Source organism: Anguilla rostrata, chromosome 13, assembly GCF_018555375.3.
Source record: "Anguilla rostrata isolate EN2019 chromosome 13, ASM1855537v3, whole genome shotgun sequence".
Taxonomy (NCBI): domain Eukaryota; kingdom Metazoa; phylum Chordata; class Actinopteri; order Anguilliformes; family Anguillidae; genus Anguilla; species Anguilla rostrata.
The window spans coordinates 19,147,443-19,170,337 of NC_057945.1; the positions used below are offsets into that span (position 1 = coordinate 19,147,443).

Genomic DNA, 22,895 nt, shown 5'->3' on the forward strand with positions numbered 1-22,895 from the left:
GGACTACTTTGCCAGGTGAGTACAGTCCCTTTACACAACCAAATTATTAGTTACAGATGTAACAGCTGATACTTCAGTCCAGTTCAAATTTATAAAATCTGTAATTGTTGAAACTTTTATTGTGCATTGCAGGGACTGCCACCACCTTGGCATTGAAAGCAATTTCAACTACAGAAGATTCTTCAAGTTTGCCCGTGTGTGTGTGGTGGATAACAAGAAAGAGAACAAGAGCAAGGACAAGAGCAAGGACAAGAAAAAGAACAAGAGCGAGGACGAGAGCGAGGACAAGAAAGAGATCAAGGGCAAGTGCAAGGACAAGAAAAAGAACAAGAGCGAGGACGAGAGCGAGGACAAGAAAGAGATCAAGGGCAAGTGCAAGGACAAGAGCGAGGACGAGAGCGAGGACGGGAAAGAGATCATGGTCAAGTGTGAGGACAAGAGTGAGGACAAGAAAAAGATCAAGGGCAAGTGCGAGGACGAGAAAATGCAAATCTGCATAAGAGACAAGGTATGTTTGATGCCTAGAAAACATATAACAGTGACATTAAATTTTCTTTCTGTTTCAATTTTTCTCCCATAGTGAACTAAGCAGACTGACAGAAATACTGATAATGAACATTGTTTATTGATTTGTGGATCACAGGTTGTTTTTGAGAAGCAATAACTGGTCTCAACTCAAAGGCTACCCATTTGTATTTTCCATTCTGGTTACTTGTGAATGTTTTAAAGGGGCACGTTATTATTATTATTATTATTATTTGTAGTATTAATATGAAGAATAAGTAGTAGAAGTAGTAGTAGTAGTAGTTTGGACAAAACATGCAGCATTAATCAAAGGGTGTTCCAAACAGCCTATGAACCATTTCTTGCTGACTGCCCACTTAGTGAGATGCTATACTAGTCAACTGAAATTGCAATCTTCAGCAGATCATCATTACGCTGACCCATTTGATAAAGAGCCTCAAAACCAGTGTCAATAAACCCCTCTCCTCACACAGAACAACATTGCCTTTTGGAACCATACAGTCTGCCATATTGAATTTTACCTGTGCTGGCTGTATATTCATGAGCTTCATTATGGCTGTGTTTCTGCTTTGCTCCATAATCACTGCTTAAAGATATATTTTAGGTTATATTTTTATTTAATAATGAAATGCCTTTTCAATGTGAAGTATTAAAATCCCACCACCAGAACAGAAAACAAGAAAGATGTATGTGATGCAAATTCCCTTATAACAAAGAGACAAAAATTGTGCTTTTCCCAGGAGGTGGGACACATTTATGAGCTCTACCACACAAGAAGCAACATCCACCATAAAGCCTGCCAGCACAAGGTCGTCAGTGCTATTGATACCATGTAAGTATATTTACTCAAACAAGGACTACAGAACACCTGGATTTGGTTATTTATTTACACATACACAGAAAACCATGGGTTCATTCCAATCACTTATTTAATCCATCCTCATCTCCTCAGTCCTCAAATGATTTGGATATCGATTGAGGTTCGCCATCTTTAAGGCCAATCTGTTAAATGCTCCTTGGAAGAGTGAGGGCCAAGGAGTGATGAGGCTCCTGGAGGATGCTGCAGTGAGGATAGATCAGTGCAGCCTATGCGGAAGTCTTTTCTTCAGAACGCGTGACGCTTACAGTGATTCACCTCTGTAATTGACGTGGCTTCAAGCTGACGCTCAACTGAGCAAGGACGTTCTATTTGCCTCATACATTACCTCTATTTCTCTGTCCTCATATCAAATCCTTACATCTCTTCCTCGCATCCTCTATTGGGTGGAGCTAAGGAGTGAGGAAAGAATGTGAGGATGAGATGCAAGGAGTGATAACTGGAATGGAATGAACCCCATGACTTCATAAGCATTTTAACCTAATTCTGAGCTGGTTATATTTTCTTTTCCAGGATAGTGGATGCTTTCCTTCTAGCTGATGAAACCCTGAATATTTCGGACTCTGTACTTGATGCCACAAAATACAGAACGCTGACAGGTGTCTTTGTTGTTATTTTTGTCTTTAAAACTACATTTATGAAAATAGATATGCTCCTTTTACCACGTATTGCATATTCTAGTTTTTTTTTCTCTCTATTTAAGCACCAGTATCAGAGATACACATGTAAGTCCTCTGATAAAAACAACTATGGTATAGCATATAAATACTGTATATATAACTTCAACAGCTAGATTTACATTGTAGTCTTTTCCCCAGCTAGGTTTAATTTACTGCACTAACACCACATGAAAAACCTGCACATGGATTCAATACTTAATTATAATGTCATAATTATGAAAAAGTACCAATGGTAAATTTTATTTTGTGTAATTAATCTGTTTTTATTATGCGAGGCAAAACTGAAACCTAAATCTCCCTGCATTTATATTAATTATTTATGAAGTCATTTATAACCTTTATCTTCTATTGTGCATTGTTTTATTTTTAATTTTTTCTTTGCTTCTTAATTTAAATCATCCACACATTGAGAGGATGAAAAATTAATTTGCAATTTAAGTGAATGTCTAATGCTTCTTTATCTCTCAGATTCGATTTACCAGATCATCCTGCATTACGAGAAAATAGAAGGAGAAAATGAAATGCCGCCGGATATGAAAACGGCTCTGGAAATCCTAAAGAGAATCGAAAGCCGTGACTTGTACCAGTGTATTTATATTAGTCGCTTAATGGATGTGATACCTGGTAAAGAAACGCAAAAAAGAAAACGTGAGGGTGAAGATGAACTTGAACATGAACTTGAAAAAGCATACAAAGAGTTCATCCAAAGCAAACAGCCCCACCCACAACAGGTAAATCAGTTGCATGTGATGTGTGATGTGTGTCATTGCATGTTGTGTGATATTATTGCACTTATGGATGTTACCTGCACTAAACAAAGGTCTATGTCAAATATTTATCTGCCACACAAGTCTTAGCTAAAGCTATCTTGGTATCTTTGGTACCCTTGGCATTGACTACACTCTACACTGTATGCATATGTGGATGCATACATTTAAAACAGATAATCTTAATCTTACTAAGATTACCACTGGGTATGGAAAGATTACTCTACTAGGAATTATAAATACAATATAAAAGATAATATATGTATAGATATAAATGATACATTTAGAAATTAATTTATAAAAATAATTTAAGATAATTAATCCCGAAAATAACGATTGTGCCAATATAATCTTCCATGTAAAGAACAAGAGTACCGTTTTCATCATTCAATTTTGAGTACTGGCATTGGTATGTATACATTAATCAGTGTGGATCTGCATGAATGTGCCCATTTGTGTGTTCAAAGCAATGATTGAAATGGTTCACTAAACAATGGTATACTATTTATTTGTGACTTAAACAAGTTAACAAAACTTTTCATTAATCAAACTCACTTTTATTAAGTATGCTCAGATAACTTGTTTTCAAGTCAAACAAAAAATGTATGTCAGTTATTTAAGTCTAAAAACAGAATTCTACATGTTTCAAATACTTAAAATTGCATGCAACTACTATCCACCAATAAATTCAAAGACCAAATTCAATCTGGATATGGTTCCAATCCATCACAGGGCATACAAGCCATTCACTTATAACTCATGTCTACCCTATTCGCCTAGCCTTTATTTGTTTGGATTGTGAGAGGAACCGTAGAACTCAGTGGAATATTACACAGACACAGGGAGATCATGCAAACACCCAGGAAGGCCCCAGTTAGATTTTGAAACCAGGTTCTTTTCGCTGTACAGTGACAGTGCAAACTACTGCACCACTATGCCGTGCAACACAACATGTTTACTGCAATTGCACACCACCTCATTAAGAAAGAAAACAAATGTACTGAAATCAAGAGCACGCTTGCAATTCACAATCACACTGAAAAAAGTAGCTGTTTTTTCTGACAAACTCTGAAATTTCTATAACAAAAACAACCAGATTGTGATAAAAAAAAGTGCTGGTTACCAACTATTTTACAGGTCCGGCATTTCAGGGAAGAGAAATGACATTCCTTCCCAAAAACCTTTGTCCATAACCCAAGTAGGACCAAAGACACGTTGGTTGGATTGCTTATCAGGACTGCATTACAAGTGAAACATTGTATAGAAATCTATGAAATGAGGATGAGCTGTTCCAATTGTATTGCAGTTCTGCGGTCTAGAGGTTTAAACCTGATGCTTAAACTTCAGCTTGGCACATTGCAATTGACCCTTTAATTTCTGCATGCTTTGTTTACTCATTTACACAATTAATGCTAAATGCACAATAGTTCTTGAAGAATATAATTTACAAATTCCTCATGAAATTAGTATAACTAACATACTGAGAACCCAAAATATGAGTGGTTCTATCTATTGTTTATATGTTTTGTTTACATGTTAATTCAAAACATTACCTTCAAATTATGGCTTTCATGTGTTGAGTCTATGCACAACTCAGAATAACTTTGGATAAAAGCGCTATATAAATGCAGTCCATTTACGAGAATATGAAAACAATAACAAAAACTGTCCATCAATATGAGTATCTTAATGTAGCTGAAACCTAAGATGAAAATAGCAGCGCATCTGGATTTAGACCAGTAATTTGTAAATGTAGGATGGCTTTAGATATTCTTACCTAGGTCTGCAGGACTTCACAAGCACAAGAACCATGTGCTGGGTCTTCTTCCAGTAGAAAATAAGCACCTTACATTACAAATGTGCAATTGAACAGAACCTGCAAAGGTCTCACGAATTTCTTTTATTCATTTTTTCTTCCAGGAGAAAGAGTACGAGTTTGCCGTAAGAGTGAGTCCAGAGAGATTATTTTTCATTTATGGAAACAATTACTTTAAATGTTACAATTCTTGGAAAGTAAAATAAATGTGTTAAGAATGTGTTTTGTTTTTATCCTTTCAATGAGATCATCAACATGGAGTCTGGAATGAAGGGAGAAGACCCAATTAAGCACGTCAAATTCTACAGAAAGTCCAACCCTTGTGCAGCTGTAGACCTGACAAGAGACGACGTGAGCTATTTAAATTTAAGATACCTCTGAAAGGAAGATCTTTCTGTTTACATCAGCTTTACAGGGATGTCAGAAAAATGCATCCTCTTTGAATTCTATGGTCTTACACATTAGGACATAACTAACCCTCATGTAGTCCTCAGCAATTCCTAACAGTAGGTAAATCTAACCTTATGTGACTCCTAACACAAACAAATTGTACTTTGTCATTACTTATTCAACGAAAAATAAGCCAGCATGGAAATGAGTGCCACTGCAGACTGACTGCAAACCGGCTCAAATCTAATTGAACTTATGTTCTGACTCCATAGGTCTCCCGGCTCCTCCCAGAAGTCTTTTCTGAGACAGTGATCCACATTTTCTGGAAGAATTCAGAGATGAGAGATAATGTGCAAAACTTCCGAGCTGATGCTGGCTTTATGGAAATAATAAGCGAATGGTGTGAGAAAAACCATTACGAGATGGTGTCTGAATAATCATCGGCCCATGGCATTTTGATACAACAGCAGGAAACAAAATTACAAAGACCAATAATACATTCTTTATACACCACTGCAGAGAAAAGGCTAAGGTAAAAATACATGCAAAAAAAAAATTGACATTCATTAGGTACAATTTTCAAATGCCTGACATGATAATTTTTTTAAAATGTCACAATATACATTTGTACCTGAGTAATATAAAGGGGAAAGGCTATCACAGCTCTTGTCTTCCTAGTATAAGCTGAAGCAGCTAAAGAAAAAAAATTCTGTTTTATCTTAGTGTGTTCAACAGTTGCTTCTCAAAACAAACATGATAAAAAAATCAAATGTGTATTCACTAAAAATATTTTATGGAATGCTTTGGGAGAATAGGATTTCATTTTATTTTCATTTCATTTTCACTTTAATTGTAGAACATCAAAAGGCTTTCTTGATTATTTTTACCATTTTAATTTTATGTTAATCAACTAACAAGTCATTTTCTTTATTTGTCATTGTCTGTTAGAAATGATTGAGGTTGGGGGAAAAATTAGCTGAAATGTTTGAACTGTAACAGAAATTATTTTCATGCCATGCCAGTTATTATTTACATGAGACTAAATATATGCAAAAGAACTGACATTCATTAGGCACAATTTTCAAACGCCTGACATGATCATTTTTGAAAAATGTCACGAATATACATTTGTACCTGAGTAATATAAAGGGGAAAGGCTATCACAGCTCTTGTCTTTCTAGTATAAGCTGAAGCAGCTAAAGAAAAACAAATTATGTTTTATCTTATTGTGTTCAACAGTTGCTTCTCAAAACAAACATGATAAATAAACAAATGTGCATTCACTAAAAATATTTTATGGAATGCTTTGGGAGAATAGGATTTCATTTTATTTTCATTTCATTTTCACGTTAATTGTAGAAAATCAAAAGGCTTTCTTGATTTTTTTTTACCATTTTAATTTTATGTTAATCAACTAACAAGTCATTTTCTTTATTTGTCATTGTCTGTTAGAAATGATTGAGGCTGGGGAAGAAATTAGCTGAAATGTTTGAACTGTAACAGAAATTATTTTCATGCCATGTCAATTATTTACATGAGACTAATAGTTTTGTTGTTTCACTCAAGTGGACTTACTCCAAACTGTAAAATAAACAGCAATTATAACAACAACAATTTAGTATGAAACATATTTTTAAACTGACATTCAATCTATAGTTGAGGAAATATTCACACCACACAATCTAGGGGAAAATTCCATAGTGATGTGATGCTGTTGATAAAATAGCCATGTTAATATTGACAGAATGTAGGGAGCAATATGGACATTGCATAAGTAATGGGAATGTCCAATCATTTATAACGTCTGGATTCTGTTTTAGAGGGATTATGCAGAATACATTTAATCCCAGATCCTTGTTTGTGTTTACTGAACCATTTGAATTTAACTTTGAGTAGACTTTGAATTTTCTAGGTATTTTTAAAGTGTCAGCAGCTCAAATTAATAAAGCAAGACCTAGAATAGTGCAGCAATAAGATTTCTGTGGCTATTTGTAACATGCTGTTATCTGGATATGATGGAAATATGTATAACCATATATAAATGAGCTGTACACCTATATATACATTTTCAACATATATTACATGTGTTTGAGTCTGTGGTGTTGATAATTTGTGCTATTTTGTGGGTTGTGTTTTGTGGTTTTGTTTCTTGGTTGTGTTTGATGTGTATTTTTTTATGTGAAAAATCAAGGAAAAAGGTTAACAAAAAAATAAAAAATAACTAACCCTGTTACACTGATGTGTTCCTTGAGTTTACCTGCTTGACGTGGCACCCCTTATTTTACTCCTCAAAAACGTGACCTCTCACTTGTTTTCTACTTTTTTATTTAGTGACAGGGTTTAGATGACAGAGCAAAATAACCGAAGTGACATTCCTGTTATATGCTAATATATTGTGCACTTGCAATCCAATCACTCAAGCCCAGAGTTCCCAGTCTGTTTTGTACTAACTATTGCACAAATAATTAACAAATAATAAGTGTAATAATAATGATGGAGATGAGTTTATTAGATGATGCTTATTTAAGGACATATAAAACATATGGCACTTTGCGGTTAGCTTCATCGCTGTAAATAGCAACTTTGCACTATGTTATAACAATACATTAGCTACACAGATTGCTAGTGGTGTGATTTGTCTTATGTGGGCCAGCTGGGTGCGATGTATTTCAATATGCATGTAGACTGACGTTAGCTATGATAGAACGATAGCACGACAGCTAACACTAGCATTCTATATCGTCCTTTTCCAGTTGGTTGGGCTCAGCTGGCTCTCTGGCGGAGCCATGCGCTTGCCAATGACAAATGACGAATTCATAGTCCATGTAATTTTTTGATGAAAAACAATGCTTTTACTTTGCCTTTTTTTGCAAGCTTTCTGGATGTCTTATTTTTTATTTTATTTTCTTAATTGTCTACCTTTCAAAGTTAGATATACCTATAAACAAATGTTTCTAAATTCAAGTCAGTGAAGAGATGTTGTGGAATTGATTAAATTGACAATTAATTAAGAATTAAATTTTCCTGATATGACGTTGTGATTCATTTGTATTAAAATGTGACAAAATTTAGACAAATAAATTCTTTTGAGATGGTCATGTCTGTAACATAAAAAATTAAATGAAAGTATTATGTTAAAGCTGGTTTTCTGCTTGGGGTCACTGCTGATCACACCCACATAAATGTGTATGTTGGGACTGCGAATGCAGCTAAGGGTTACACAACAACAACAAAATATGGCTGCAAGCAGCAATTAAGGTGCCCAAGCCCTCAGAACCGCAAATAGCCAACTACCAGTACCATTATTCTGCTTTCAGGTGTGATGCCCACGTATGTATATAAGTGTATATTGTCACCATATATAAATTTGTCCATTTTAAAGCTGAACAAAGAATGTTAGAATTAATTAACATAACTTGCATGAATATGCTTGACACTGGCCCAGTTTACAAGTTGTTCATTTATGTTCTTGTCCTGACGTCTTGTGGACAAGTGGTGCAACTGCACTGTTTATGAAACTTTTTTTTCTAAATAAGAATTGTTATTTACAGTCTTTAAAAAACTACAACACAACTTAGTGAACACAAAACACGTTTCTAAAAGTATTACTTCATTTAATGAAAAAAGTTATCAAACACCCATGTAACCCATATGAAAAATTGCCCAATAATTGCATGACAAAGCACAATTACTCAATCAACCAATTAACCAAATTTAATTGATAATTACATTCAGCTGATTGAACACAGCCAGGCTTGATTACAGCCAGCCCTGTTAAATTTAAATTTCAGTCATATTGAAACCTACCAGAGTGAAGTAGTCACCACAAAGTTTCTACAAGCACTATGTCATGATCAACAGAAATTCCAGGAGAAAAAAAAAAGTTGTTGAAATATATCAGTCTGAAAAGAGTTACAAAGATATTTCTATAGCTCTGGGACTATTCCCAGGAATCTTCCCAGGAGTGGCCTGTTACGTCCCATTATTTTTTTTAATTCTTTTTTTTTTGGGCTTTGTGTTTTGTTGCTGCTGCGTTGTCTCTGGCTCCCCTATAGAGTCAGAACACAGGCCAAATACATACACCTAGGCTAAAGACATTCAAACTCAATTTTCCACAACTCTACACATTTCATGTTACCGTACATTTCCTGTGTTAAGTCAATTAGGGTATCTTCAGTCGGTCAAAGACACAAAAATTTCAAGGGTCTTGGCAAAATCTGGAACTCCCCGACCTTTGGAACTTCGGAAATGTAGGCTACAAGATGCTATTGAAAGCACCTCTTACCTCTTTCTGTAAGGGAATATAATTTTTTTTAACCAAAAATACTCTGTGCTCATACCAATTGTAAAACAGTTTGCGCAGTGAAAAAGTCAATTTATCCATGTGCATGTGATTGCAAACAGCACTGTATTGGGTTAGGCAGGGCCACCTACACTGAGGCTGATTACAAACAGCACTATATTGGGTAAGGCAGGGCCACCCACACTGAGGCTGATTGCAAACAGCACTGTATTGGGTAAGGCAGGGCCACCCACACTGAGGTTGATTGCAAACAGCACTGCATTGGGTTAGGCAGGGCCACCTACACTGAGGCTGATTGCAAACAGCACTGCATTGGGTTAGGCAGGGCCACCCACACTGAGGCTGATTGCAAACAGCACTGTATTGGGTTAGGCAGGGCCACCCATACTGAGGCTGATTGCAAGCAGCACTGCGTTGGGTAAGGCAGGGCCACCCACACTCTCACAGAATATTATGATGGTTGTTGTTGTGCATTGGCCATGTTGGGAGCAGAGTGGGTGATGATTTTGGTATTTTTGTTTTTGCTCCTGAATTGTTGAGCTGCTGAAACACGTTGAGCTGCATTCTGTGCATGAAAGGTGCTATATAAACAAAGTTCATTAATTCATTCATTCATTATTGGTTGTGGGTGTCTGTTGGTGGTGGGTATTGATTGATCATGTTGGGCTCAAGGTGGGTGCAGACTGTTTGCACTGGGTGCTGACTGGTTGTCTTGGGTGCATGGACAGTGTTGTTTTGTGGGTGGGTCCTGATTACTTTATTTGGGTGCAGGATGGGTGCTGATTGGTGGTGTTGGGCATTGGCGGATGCTGATTGGTTGAACTGGGTGCAGGTGGGTGTTGATTGGTTATGTTGAGAGTAGTGTGTGCCACCTGGCGGGTCAGCTGGCCAAGGTGCTGAATGATCGGCAACCAGAGCTTCTCATCACTGAGTGAGACATCCTGTGCGTCCAGATCGCAGGGCTGTGCCACCTGGGTGAGCTCCAGTACCGCCCACCCGCTGAACCACAGCCCAGGAGTACCCAAACCATTTGAATGTGTATTTTGTATTCTGTATTTTAATGTGCCTGCAATTCGAAGCTAGCATTGTTGGAATCATACAGAGTAATGTAATTCTACTGTCTCTCTCTTTCGTTAAGCTGAAGTCCTGTCATTCCAATTATTTGTATTTTTTTACCCTTTACCATGTGCCCAGGTCACGGGCCTTTCTCCCATCTGTTTCATGGGAAGTTCCTCCCTGAAGTGGACCCTGAGAGAAATTGGAAGGTAAAGTGGTTTACTTTCCCATTTCCAAATATCGTATGGTTTCTGAATTTGTGATTTTTTTTAAACAATGCATGCTATATGCAATAATCCAATTGTGTACATGCATTTATGTGTGTGTGTGTGTGTGTGTGTCTATGTGTGCATTTGTGTATGCCTTTATGTATGTGTGTGTGTGTGTGTGATTGTTTCAGCATGAGATGGCCTCCGTGCAGATGTTTGATTACTTGCTCCAGGAGAACTATCTGCCACCAGTGATGGAGCAACATGGGCTGATTTTGCCTGAGGATCTTGATTTCATTAAAGAGTTGATCACTGGCCCACTAGAGCAGCATATCCAATTCAGCCAAGAACAGCCCACAGTATGTAACCATGACAACCACCCCAACACACGCACTCACACACCCACAAGTGCACACGTACATATAGATGAGTGCACATATACAAATACACAAGAGTGTGCATGTGCACGAGTGCACGCACACACACAGGAATGCATGCACACTTGTGTATATACATGTGTTACGGCCGGCTCGCAGGGCCGCAACAACAGAGTCCAAAAGTACCAAAAACAAGACTGAAACTGATCTAAAAACACAAACTCAGACATTTATTAAATCTAAAACACAAACTAAAACAAACAAAAACTCACAAAGATCACAAAACCAAAGCTCTCCACACAAATCACAAGCCCCAAAAGAAAATCTCCCCTGCCTCATACTACTGGGCTTATATTGGGCCACAGGCAGGTGGAGGCAATCAGGCAATTAGTTAATTAAGCAACTACCTCCACCTGCACTACCCAGGTAAGCAGAGGCAGGGGACGTAACACATGTGTGTGTCTATGTGTGTTTTCCCCAAAGTGGCTATATAAAGGCAGGTCAGAAGAAAAGTGCTTTCTGTATGAGATTGTGGCGAACAAGAGGACTGGCATTGATGTGGACAAATAGGACTATTTTGCCAGGTATGAGTGAGACTGCTCCACCAGGTATGAGTTAGACTGCTCCACCAGGTATGAGTGAGGCTGTTCCACCAGGTATGAGTGAGGCTGTTCCACCAGGTATGAGTGAGACTGTTCCACCAGGTAAGAGTGAGGCTGTTCCACCAGGTATGAGTGAGACTTTTCTGCCTGGTGAAACAGGAGTCTTAGATGAGAATAAAACTTACACACCTACATGAGCACCAGCATAAATTTGCTTATTTAGATTTTTATTGACCAGGATGACTGAAGCTGATGTATAGAAAAATGGCGAACACTTTATTTAATGTAAAAAATAATGATAAGAATTAATAAAAAAAGGATGCAAGAACATGGTGGGCGTTTGCAATCAGTAGACAATCTGCAAGGAGTAGACCACCAAAAAAAAATAGAAATGACCAATGGATCGAGCTTCCCTTTACCAAATTTCTCCCTTGAAGTCCTACCCTAGATCTACAGGGGTCACAACAATAACAAGTAATGAGATGTGCGTTAGTCTACACCAGGGGTGCACAACTCCGATCCTGGAGGGCCGGTGTTCGTGCTGGTTTTTGTTCCAGCCAACTGCATCAGCTTTAGTTTTCTGACAGCCCTATAAACTACGTTATTTCACTCCTGTACTTCAGCATAGTAAAATCTTCAGGATACATTTACAGTCTGTGGCTGTAGCTGGTGCTTATACAAATGTCAGATCAAGATATGATTGAGCTATTTAAATAATTAAGAGCGGAAGTTGGCATAATATCATGAAACAGATCGGCCCTTGTTGTGCACCCCTGGTCTACACCGAGGTCACACCTCCCACAGCACACACCGGATTGCACCACACCCAGGGAGGAGACTAAATTTGCCTGTATAATTACACACTTCAGAGATAAGGAAATGATGTGGCACCCCTCCCTCACAGATGCACCTGCGTTTCCTGGTTACATAAACATAAAAAACAAATAAATTTAAACTTTTTGATGCAATGCAAACCATTTATTTTCAGTATAAAAACGAAAAACTTTGCGCATGTGCTTCTTTATTATATATAAGACACTAAAACTTTTAGCCATACCGATAATTAACTAGAAATGACACAAGGGTCTGTAAATGCTTCTTTAGACTTGTCTCCAACAGTTTTTAGCTGACTGCATGCACACTCAAAAGAACAAAACTCCTGCTGCATGAATAATGTTATGGAGACATCAGAGGAAGAGAATGTTTCTCTGTCCTTCATCAAGGTTTGCACCTTAATATTGAGTGCACGGCCTCCTAAAGCCACTAAAGATGCTGGCTCTTGCATGTATTTGTGAGGGAGGGGAAGTGTGAAGACGCGACCAAACAGGGGATCTATAAGTTACCAAAGGGGCACTCCAGTAACCACTGAGTCTTGTGAGAGACGAAATAAGAAGGGGGTGCTATACTCCCAAGGGACGTATCCCAAAAAATGAATAAACCCCTAAATGGGTAACTGAGGAAGAAGGAGTATATAAAGAAAATAAAGGAACAGGGAAAAGAAAAGAAGAATAAACGACTTCGACCCGAAGGAGAGAAAAAGAAAATGTCTTTTCAAAAACAAACAGAAGACATTCTGAGGCCAACTAAAACCAGGGGAGAAACTGGTTAGTAAGAGGCAGAAAGGTTTGTGCCCCAACGGTGACACAATAACCCCTTAAAACCGCCAACCTCAGAATCTGGACATATACCGTCCTAATACCTTTTTCCCAAAAAACAAACTGAAGTCAGAATTCTTTTAAATTTCTTTGTTCCTAAAATCCTTACACCTTGCTCAGAAATACGACAGGGAACCGGCTAGAGCAAAACACGTTACACTCAAGCACCGTTCCACTGCCTACTGACGCTTTAAATACCCAGCCACAGGTGAAGCAGATCAGAGGTAACCCTGCAGGAATGCACAGAATGTTCAAGCAGGAACAATCCTCCCACAGGAACCAAAAATAACGATTAGCCGAGTGGCTAATCTGCAAGCTCGAACTAATCGTCCCCACACACCAAAATAACGATTAGCCGAGTGGCTAATCGGAATGCTAACCACTGAGCCGGTGCAGGCACAGAAAAATGATCTACCCTGCACAGAAACCGTGACAGTATTATATATTTATTCTAATATTGTTTATATTGGCTGTTTTTTTCAAATGTATTTACATGTTGTACAATCTAATAATCCAGCATAGCCAACTGTATATTCAAAAATGAACAAGAAATACCGCTGTATTTATAAGCATGATCATTCATAGATGAAAACAAAATGCCCAGTGAACACTGAAAACATTGGTGAACAGAAAACATTGAGGGGAAGTCAGGCTCTTGGAGGGGTTGAACTGCCTGATGCCCTGCTGTATTTTTATCCCAATTAAATGACATTTAGCAGGTGCCCTTATCTAGAACTAGTAAATAGTTTATATTCTATACGTGCAATCCATTTATAACTGGTGGACATTTACTGGAAGAATTCAGATTGAGTATTTTGCTTAAGGGCACAACTGGATAAAGTGTCCTATGTGAGGATCAAACCTACAACCTCAAAGTTGCAAGTGCAGCTCCCTAACCATTATGCTACACTACCAACATCTTTAATAGTGAGAGAAATTAAGGGAAAACAATTATACACAGTGGATTAAAGCATACAAATTGGGATAGATCCCTCGGGTGATCCGAAGACATTTTGGATGGGGTGCCCAAAAAAATATTAAACATGAAGTAAGTTATTGAACAAATTCAAAATGGCCACCAAATTGGTTGCTGATTGACCTAAGAGGCACTTGGAGGTGCAGTATGTATGTTTTTTGTAGAACACTTTTGTTAATATTTCATTAAGTTTCCTTCACATCCCGACAGATATCAATAAATTAAAGAGTCTAAGAAAAAAAATCCAGTCTCTCTGACTGCCCCAGGCTCCGAAATCAGCCACTCTAAATTTCACTGCGTCTGAATCTTATCAACAAATCAGCAGAACTCTCTGCACTGCCAGACTATCTGCCAGATCTGTTTTGCATTCACACAGCACTGCCATAACAGACAGAGGGGCATGGCTACACAGATAAGAGCTGAATAGTGGTAATGTTACTGCTGAGATAGCTACTGCTGAAGTTAGACCTCTGCAAACATTTGGTACTACTTTATTGTCTTACATTTAAAAGCTTTGAAATTATATTTTACACTGAATTTGACTTTGATACAGACTGATCATGAAAACCAAGACAAAAGTGGTTGCTGTGTGTGAGTGGTGACAAACGGCAGTTGGTTACGGTCTCAGCAGTCTAACGAAACTCTGCTGCTAGCTTATCATCTTACGTCTAAAACTTTTAAAACCATATTTTACACTAAATTTGACACAAAGTCATACAGATCATGCAAGGCAAGGCAAGCCAAATATAAAACTGAGGGGTACAGAGCCAAATCAATAAAAATAAGTCTTTGTTCCAAACATGATGCTCATTCTATCTATATATTACGATAAGGTCTTCTTTATCTTCATCAATGCTTTCTTACATGTAGATATCATAGCTAAGAAAATTGTATGTTAGGGGCATGAATATTTACATTTCACTTGTTGGTCACCTAATCACGCTAGTAGTTGTAGGAAGCTTGGTGCTTTCTGGCAGCCATTTTGAATTTTATTCTTTTAAAAACCCATTTTGCCATTGCCCTTTTAAAAAAGCTATGCATGGGTCTGAATTTTTGGCAGCCCCCTTTAGACTGGGATGGAAAGTATGCCATCCAGCCAAGTTACGCCTTGGCGGGGAATGTCCCATACCTGTACAGCACCGGCGTGTTTGGCACTTTTCAGGGTCCCCCACAGAAATAACCGCAACAGCCACAGACTCTCAGCCCTTTAAACATTCATTTCTGTACATTCTTACCCCATTTCAAAAGATGGAATTCATAAACAACTTCACATGTCCACACAATGAAGCCCCAAACTATATAAGTGGACTATAAATTATGGACGGAGTGTAGCACAGTGGGTAAGGAACTGGGCTTGTAACCGAAAGGTCGTAGGTTCGATTCCCGGGTAGGACACTGCCGTTGTACCCTTGAGCAAGGTACTTAACCGAAAATTGCTTCAGTATATATCCAGCTGTATAAATGGATACAATGTAAAAAATGCTATGTAAAAGTTGTGTAAGTCGCTCTGGATAAGAGCGTCTGCTAAACGCCTGTAATGTAATGTAATAAGTGATCAATAGACTATCACTTGGGTGTGCTAAAAGTTTTTAAGCATCACTAACTGCCTTCATAATCATTAACATAGTTCTCACAGGTGAATATTTTAGAGGCCACCCTATTCGGAATGGGTTTTTCTGGTTTTTATAATGGTTCACGAAGTATTTAAAAGCATTCAAATTTCGCCCTTGAAGTCCCACCCCAAATCTACAGGGGTCACACCAATAACAAGTAATGAGATGTGCTTTAGTCTACACCAGGGGTGCACAACTTTGATCCTGGAGGGCCGGTGTTCGTGCTGGTTTTTGTTCCAGCCAACTGCATCAGCTTTAGTTTTCTGACAGCTCTATAAACTACGCTATTTCACTCCTGTATAGTAAATAGTAAAATCTTAAGGATACATTTACAGTCTGTGGCTGTAGCTGGTGCTTATACAAATGTCAGATCAAGATACGATTGAGCTAATTAAATAATTAAGAGCGGAAGTTGGCATGATATCATGAAACAGATCGGCCCTTGTTGTGCACCCCTGGTCTACACTGAGGTCACACCTCCAACAGCACACACCGGATTGCACCACACCCAAGGAGGAGACTAAATTTGCCTGTATAATTATACACTTCAAAGATAAGGAAATGATGTGGCACCCCTCCCTCACAGATGCACCCGCGTTTCCTGGTTACATAAACAACGTAAAAAACAAAAAAAAAATTTGCATTAAAGGTGCTACAGTTCACAGGGTATGTCCATCTTACTAGTACAGGACAAAATAACAGGAGTGTGCAGGATAGATTGATAGAGAAGAGAGGAGTCTGTGGTGAGGAGACTTAGGGATTCATGAGATTTGTCCAGTATTACTGTTTCTCTAGTAAGTGTGTTTGTGTTTGGGTGTTTGTCCCAGGCTGACCTACTGTCATTGGCTAGCAGTGTTGCTGAGGCATGCCCACAGAGTGAGCCAGATGTGTTCCTGTGTGCAGAAGACTTTGTTGTCACTGTGAGTCTGCAACTGCCGACTGTCACCATCTTGAGTTCCCTCCATCCATCACCATCTCCACCTCATCCATCACCATTTTGCCTCATGGGTCCATCAGCTTTTACACCTCGTCCGTCACTGCCTGAGTTGTGGGGTGGATAAAGATATCAAACATTTACAATTTCTATCATAGTTTTAAGGGGCTGTGACTTTTGTTTTGTTCTCCCTCAGGTGGTGAACATGGACTACGGGATGAATCAGCGGAATCCCATTAATAATATGCATTTTTACTGTAAGAATGACCCCACCAGAGCGTTTAAGATTGGTAAAAACCAGGTACAGCTGGTCTTCTTCACTGAGTAAATTTATTTCCCAATTTAATGTTCTATAAGTACCTCAATTAAGACATTTAACAACTCCATAGTCACGACAGAATCTTGGTTATGTATCTTTGTTAATTACAAACCACAACAGGTAGCACAAAGATTTGAGCAGGAACTGTAACGTGTGCTATTGAATTTGAGCGTATTACTAAGATTGCCACTAGGGGTGCTAGGGCTTGCACCTAGCAGAAACTAACTAAAGCCACGTTTCCATCGCAGGAACTTTACCCCGGAACTAGGAACCTTTTGAGGAACTCAGTGCGTTTCCACCGCAGGAACTAGGGTCTAAATTTAGTTCCGGGGGCTTTATTTTACCCCCCAAAACGTTCCTGCTCGGGGGGTAGTACTTTCCGAAAGTACAGGAACCTTTTGGGTGGAGCTTGCAGCGCTGAACATTTCTGATTGGTCGAGTACTCGCAGCATTTTTTTGTGTTTATTTTCAGTCGCCATGTTTAAAAATATGCAGCCGCAAACCAATTTATTTTCATAATAACTTCAAATCAAACTTGCATGTTATGCAGCGCAGTAGCCTAGTTTTGGTTATAGCCCGCCAACGTCTTGGAATTATAACGTGTGCTCTTCTGTTCTTTTCTTGCTTTAGTATTCGTTTTATACATTTTTTTAAATAAAAAGCATTTGTGCTGGGACAGCATATTACGTACCAAAACATTCAAACGGATTAATTCGGTTGCTGAATATTTTCTTCCGGATTTTCTTTGTTAGCCCGTTGTAATTGACTCAAAACGTTTGATACAGTTATGTGAGGTATGCGGTAATTCTGCGTAATTCACATTGGTGATACAGTAAAAGCAAACTGGAAATCACCTTCCGCACTTTTTTTCAGGGTAAAATAACAGGTTAATTCTAGTAATCGTCCCTTTAGTTTTTTCAGACTGCCGTAATTTTACTCTGCCATTCTTCAATTCCACAAAAAGACCCGGAAGACTATGAACTAATTTATGGTGCATGGTTCGCATCTGGAGGGCACAATTCGCTGCTCGGCTAGCAGTAAATTCGAAAAAAGCAAACGGTGGCTGTACCACTACTAATTTAAATTTTCACGCAAGTCTGAGTTTTCGTTCTATTCTTGTCATTTTGCGATTAGCCTATATGGAATTGATGATGAGAAAGTAATCAAACAGCAAATTGTTTACAACGTGTGATTGTTTTCTGCTGTTGTTGCCAGTTATACATACAAATGTGAATGCATTCTGTCGCTTCGGATGTCAAGACATGAAAGCGAATGTTCGCATGAAAACATAATGAATGTGTTTGAGAGGATATATAAAACAGTTACAATCTGACTATTGGCCTGTCATATCCTATTTGTTGCATAACAACGGCCCAAGTTCAACTACCAACGACAGTTTTGCTTGACAACGGTAAAATATACCCAAACGGCTGCAGAAGAATATTTCAATTCCAGGTGATTAAATCGATAAAAAAAATAAATACAGAAGTAACCATATATAATCATTGTTGGTAACCCGTTGTATATAAGTGGAATAAACCCCTCCGGGCTGACTCGGTTATTAGAAAATAATGTAGGCTATTTCGGTAGTAGTACGGGGTTACAGAAGAAATCATAGGACAGATGGACCGACGACAACGTCGCTTTTTCATACGTCAGTGGGCTAATTTGCCTAATCTTTGCGGGACTTTAGACCGCGGTGGAAACGCAGACAACCATGGGCTGAAGGAACCTTTTAGCTGAAAAGTAGTTCCTGGGACTAAAAGTCCCGGGTACTTTTGGTGGAAACGCGACTAAAATGAACTTAAATAAAGGTACACAGGTGTTTGAGGTAAATCAGCTGATATTTCTGACAGATAAACCCTTAACTAGCAGAATTGCTGTGGGACATACATTTACTGTTTGCAGTATTATTTGTCAATTTGCATTTGTGTATTTATTGACGTATAAGATGGAACTGTTATGGACAAGGTGTCTGCACGTGATAAATATTGTACTTCAGTGCTGACAGTAAGTCATTGATTCGGACAGTAACATTTATCTGTTTGCCTTTCCAAAAGGTCTCCTAACTACTGCCTGAGAAATGTGCAGAGCAGCTGATCCGGGTCTACTGCAGAAAGACTGACAACAGGAGTCTGGAGATGGCCAGGAAGTACTTTGTGCAGTGGTGCATCAATGAATACTTCACCAAGCCCCAGGTACCCAGTTCTGCTGGAGAGACCTCCTGCCTCCTCCTCTTTTCTGCCCTGTGTTTTGCCAACACACATAGCCCCTCCCTCTTCTTGCCTCTCTCACTTCGCCACACAGTTTTACTTTAATATTGTTTATAGAGGCTGTTTTTTCAAATGTATTTACTTGTTGTACAATCTAATAATCCAGCATAGCCAACTGTTTATTCAAAAATGAACAAGAAATACCACTGTATTTATAAGCATGATCATTTATAGATGAAAACAAAATGCCCAGTGAACACTGAAAACATTAGTGAACAGAAAACATTGAGGGGAAGTCAGGCTCTTGGAGGGGTTGAACTGCCTGATGCCCTGCTGTATTTTTATCCCAATTAAATGACATTTAGCAGGTGCCCTTATCTAGAACTAGTAAATAGTTTATATTCTATACATGCAATCCATTTATAACTGGTGGATATTTACTGGAAGAATTCAGGTTGAGTATTTTGCTTAAGGGCACAACTGGATAAAGTGTCCTATGTGAGGATCAAACCTACAACCTCAAAGTTGCAAGTGCAGCTCCCTAACGATTATGCTACACTACCAACATCTTTAATAGTGAGAGAAATTAAGGGAAAACAATTATACACAGTGGATAAAAGCATACAAATTGGGATAGATCCCTCGGGTGATCCGAAGACATGTTGGATGGGGTGCCCAAAAAAATATTAAACATGAAGTAAGTTATTGAACATATTCAAAATGGCCACCAAATTGGTTGCTGATTGACCTAAAAGGCACTTGAAGGTGCAGTATGTATGTTTTTTGTAGAACACTTTTGTTAATATTTCATTAAGTTTCCTTCACATCCCGACAGATATCAATAAATTAAAGAGTCTAAGAAAAAAAATCCAGTCTCTCTGACTGCCCCAGGCTCCGAAATCAGCCACTCTAAATTTCACTGCTTCTGAATCTTATCAACCAATCAGCAGAACTCTCTGCACTGCCAGACTATCTGCCAGATCTGTTTTGCATTCACACAGCACTGCCATAACAGACAGAGGGGCATGGCTACACAGATTAGAGCTGAATAGTGGTAATGTTACTGCTGAGATAGCTACTGCTGAAGTTAGACCTCTGCAAACATTTGGTACTACTTTATTGTCTTACATTTAAAAGCTTTGAAATTATATTTTACACTGAATTTGACATTGATACATACTGATCATGAAAACCAAGAGAAAAGTAGTCGCTGTGTGTGAGTGGTGACAAACGGCAGTTGGTTACGGTCTCAGCAGTCTAACAAAACTCTGCTGCTAGCTTATCATCTTAAAACTCTAAAAACCATATTGTACACTAAATTTGACACAAAGTCATACAGATCATGCAAGCCAAGGCAAGCCAAATATAAAACTGAGGAGTACAGAGCCAAATCAATAAAAATAAGTCTTTGTTCCAAACATGATGCTCATTCTATCTATATATTACGTTAAGGTCTTCTTTATCTTCATCAATGCTTTCTTACATGTAGATATCATAGCTAAGAAAATTGTGTGTTAGGGGCATGAATATTTACATTTCACTTGCTGGTCACCTAATCACGCTAGTAGTTGTAGGAAGCTTGGTGCTTTCTGGCAGCCATTTTGAATTTTATTCTTTTAAAAACCCATTTTGCCATTGTCCTTTAAAAAAAGCTATACATGGGTCTGAATTTTTGGCAGCCCCCTTTAGACTGGGATGGCAAGTATGCCATCCAGCCAAGTTACGCCTTGGCGGGGCATGCCCCATACCTGTACAGCACCGGAGTGTTTGGCACTTTTCATGGTTTCCCACAGAAATAACCGCAACAGCCACAGACTCTCAGCCCTTTAAACATTCATTTCTGTACATTCTGACCCCATTTCAAAAGACGGAATACATAAACAACTTCACATGTCCACACAATAAAGCCCCAAACTATATAAGTGATCAATAGACTATCACTTGGGTGTGCTAAAAGTTTTTAAGCATCACCAACTGCCTTCATAATCATTAACATAGTTCCCACAGGTGAATATTTTAGAGGCCACCCTATTCGGAATGGGTTTTTATGGTTTTTATAATGGTTTACAAAGTATTTCAAAGCATACAATAGGCAATTCTGGGAACATTGCTTCATATTTGTCTACTTTCCATGAATCTTAATGGTAAAATAGGCATAGTATGCCTGCATTTAAGAGGACTATCACCTTTTTGGAATCATAGTGCTTTTTCCTTAGGCAGGAATATGTGGGGTTATACTCAGACTGTTATATGTGGGGTCATCCTGCAGGCTGGGATAGGTGGGGTTATACTGTAGACTGGGACATGTGGGGTTATACTCAAACTGGGATATGTGGGTGTGGCAAACACGCCTGCCACAGGCCACCGAAGTGGCTTTCCTTGGGGCCCTCCAGCACAGAGACACAGGGAGAAGATGTTCCAACAGTCCAGATTTTATTTTACGAGGGTTTGGCAAGATGGTAACACCAAATGAGCAGATGTAAAAACCCTGTCATGACAGAGCTCCCCGTGTGAGTGGGGATGGCAGATTTAACCTGTGCGCAGTGATTACCTCACTACGCACAGGTGCAGCCTGTGATGCCTGTTCCTGGGTCCAATTAGCCCGGCCAATTATCTAATTCTTAACCAATTATCCAATTGGCCAGGTCTAATTAGCTTGACTCAGGGCAGGTGTGGCTGCTTAAACCAGCCATCCCCACACCACAGTGGGGTTATACTCAGACTGGGATATGCGGGGTCATACTCAGGATTATCAAAAAAATCTATTTTTTGTGTTCAGGATGGCGATGTGACGGCCCCCGAGCTTACCCCTCTGAAACAGAGCTGGGTTGTTGACAAAGATGAAGAAGACAATGAGGATGAGGAAGAGAGGAGATGGAAGGTGCATCCCAGTGAGAAGGTGGAAAAGGTGAAACACAAGCTCTTCTAAGATGGCTGGGCCTCAGGAGGATGGCAGGAGAATGTTTATGTCTTTCGAGGGGGTAGAATGTGACAAATACAAATAAGTGATTGCTGTTAATGTTGTGCTAAATGATACATTTTAGAAAGAGGCCTGACTGATCAGAATCAGAATCAGAATCAGAATCGAATTTATTGCCAAGTACATTTACACATACGAGGAATTTGCTTTGGTCAACACACCGAGGCAGCCATCTGCGGCGCCAACTTATTAGATGAGAAATGAGAGGACAGGAGGAAGGAGGAGGAAGAAAAACAGTCCTTTCAATGAAACGAGAGGGCACTCGTTTCATTGAAACGAAGAAAAAACCTCAGCACATAGCAACATCATAAAAACATTACAAACATTACAAACATTACAACAAAAACTCGAAGACTTGCACATGTGGTAGGGGGTAGGGTGTCGGGGAGGGGAAGTGTCGCAGCACAGACACTGGGGGGAGCGCGCAGCCGCTCAGGCGCAGCGCATCAACCCTCAGCAGACTGCACTGTAACGGGGAGGGAGGGGGGTGGGAGCCAAGAAGGCGTTGAGTAGGAGGTGGTGTGTGTGTTGTCTTCATGTGCGTGTGTGTGTAAGTCCATGGACTTCATCTCCACCACAGTCTCAACATTGTCTCTGCCGTCT

The 22,895-nt window shown here is 39.0% G+C and overlaps 1 protein-coding gene and 2 long non-coding RNA genes across 3 annotated transcripts in view; all 3 read left to right on the forward strand.

Annotated features, from left to right (window-relative positions):
* Positions 1-6: 6 nt before the first annotated feature.
* The window catches only part of LOC135237468 (deoxynucleoside triphosphate triphosphohydrolase SAMHD1-like), a 42,471-nt gene continuing 19,582 nt past the window's right edge, over positions 7-22,895 (forward strand). The window contains exons 1-6 of the mRNA XM_064304625.1: positions 7-15; positions 133-508; positions 1,266-1,357; positions 1,916-2,001; positions 2,551-2,813; positions 4,770-4,796. Coding sequence (XP_064160695.1) covers positions 419-508; positions 1,266-1,357; positions 1,916-2,001; positions 2,551-2,813; positions 4,770-4,796 — 558 coding nt within the window. The 5' untranslated portion in view covers positions 7-15; positions 133-418. The remainder of the gene's footprint in view (positions 16-132; positions 509-1,265; positions 1,358-1,915; positions 2,002-2,550; positions 2,814-4,769; positions 4,797-22,895) is intronic.
* Positions 10,537-11,758, forward strand: LOC135238396 (uncharacterized). Its single transcript, XR_010325103.1, has 3 exons — positions 10,537-10,623; positions 10,815-10,982; positions 11,484-11,758. It is a non-coding gene; the product is annotated as an uncharacterized LOC135238396 (long non-coding RNA).
* On the forward strand, positions 16,368-22,231 carry LOC135237472 (uncharacterized). The gene is made up of 4 exons (XR_010324837.1): positions 16,368-16,766; positions 16,977-17,081; positions 19,160-19,297; positions 22,092-22,231. It is a non-coding gene; the product is annotated as an uncharacterized LOC135237472 (long non-coding RNA).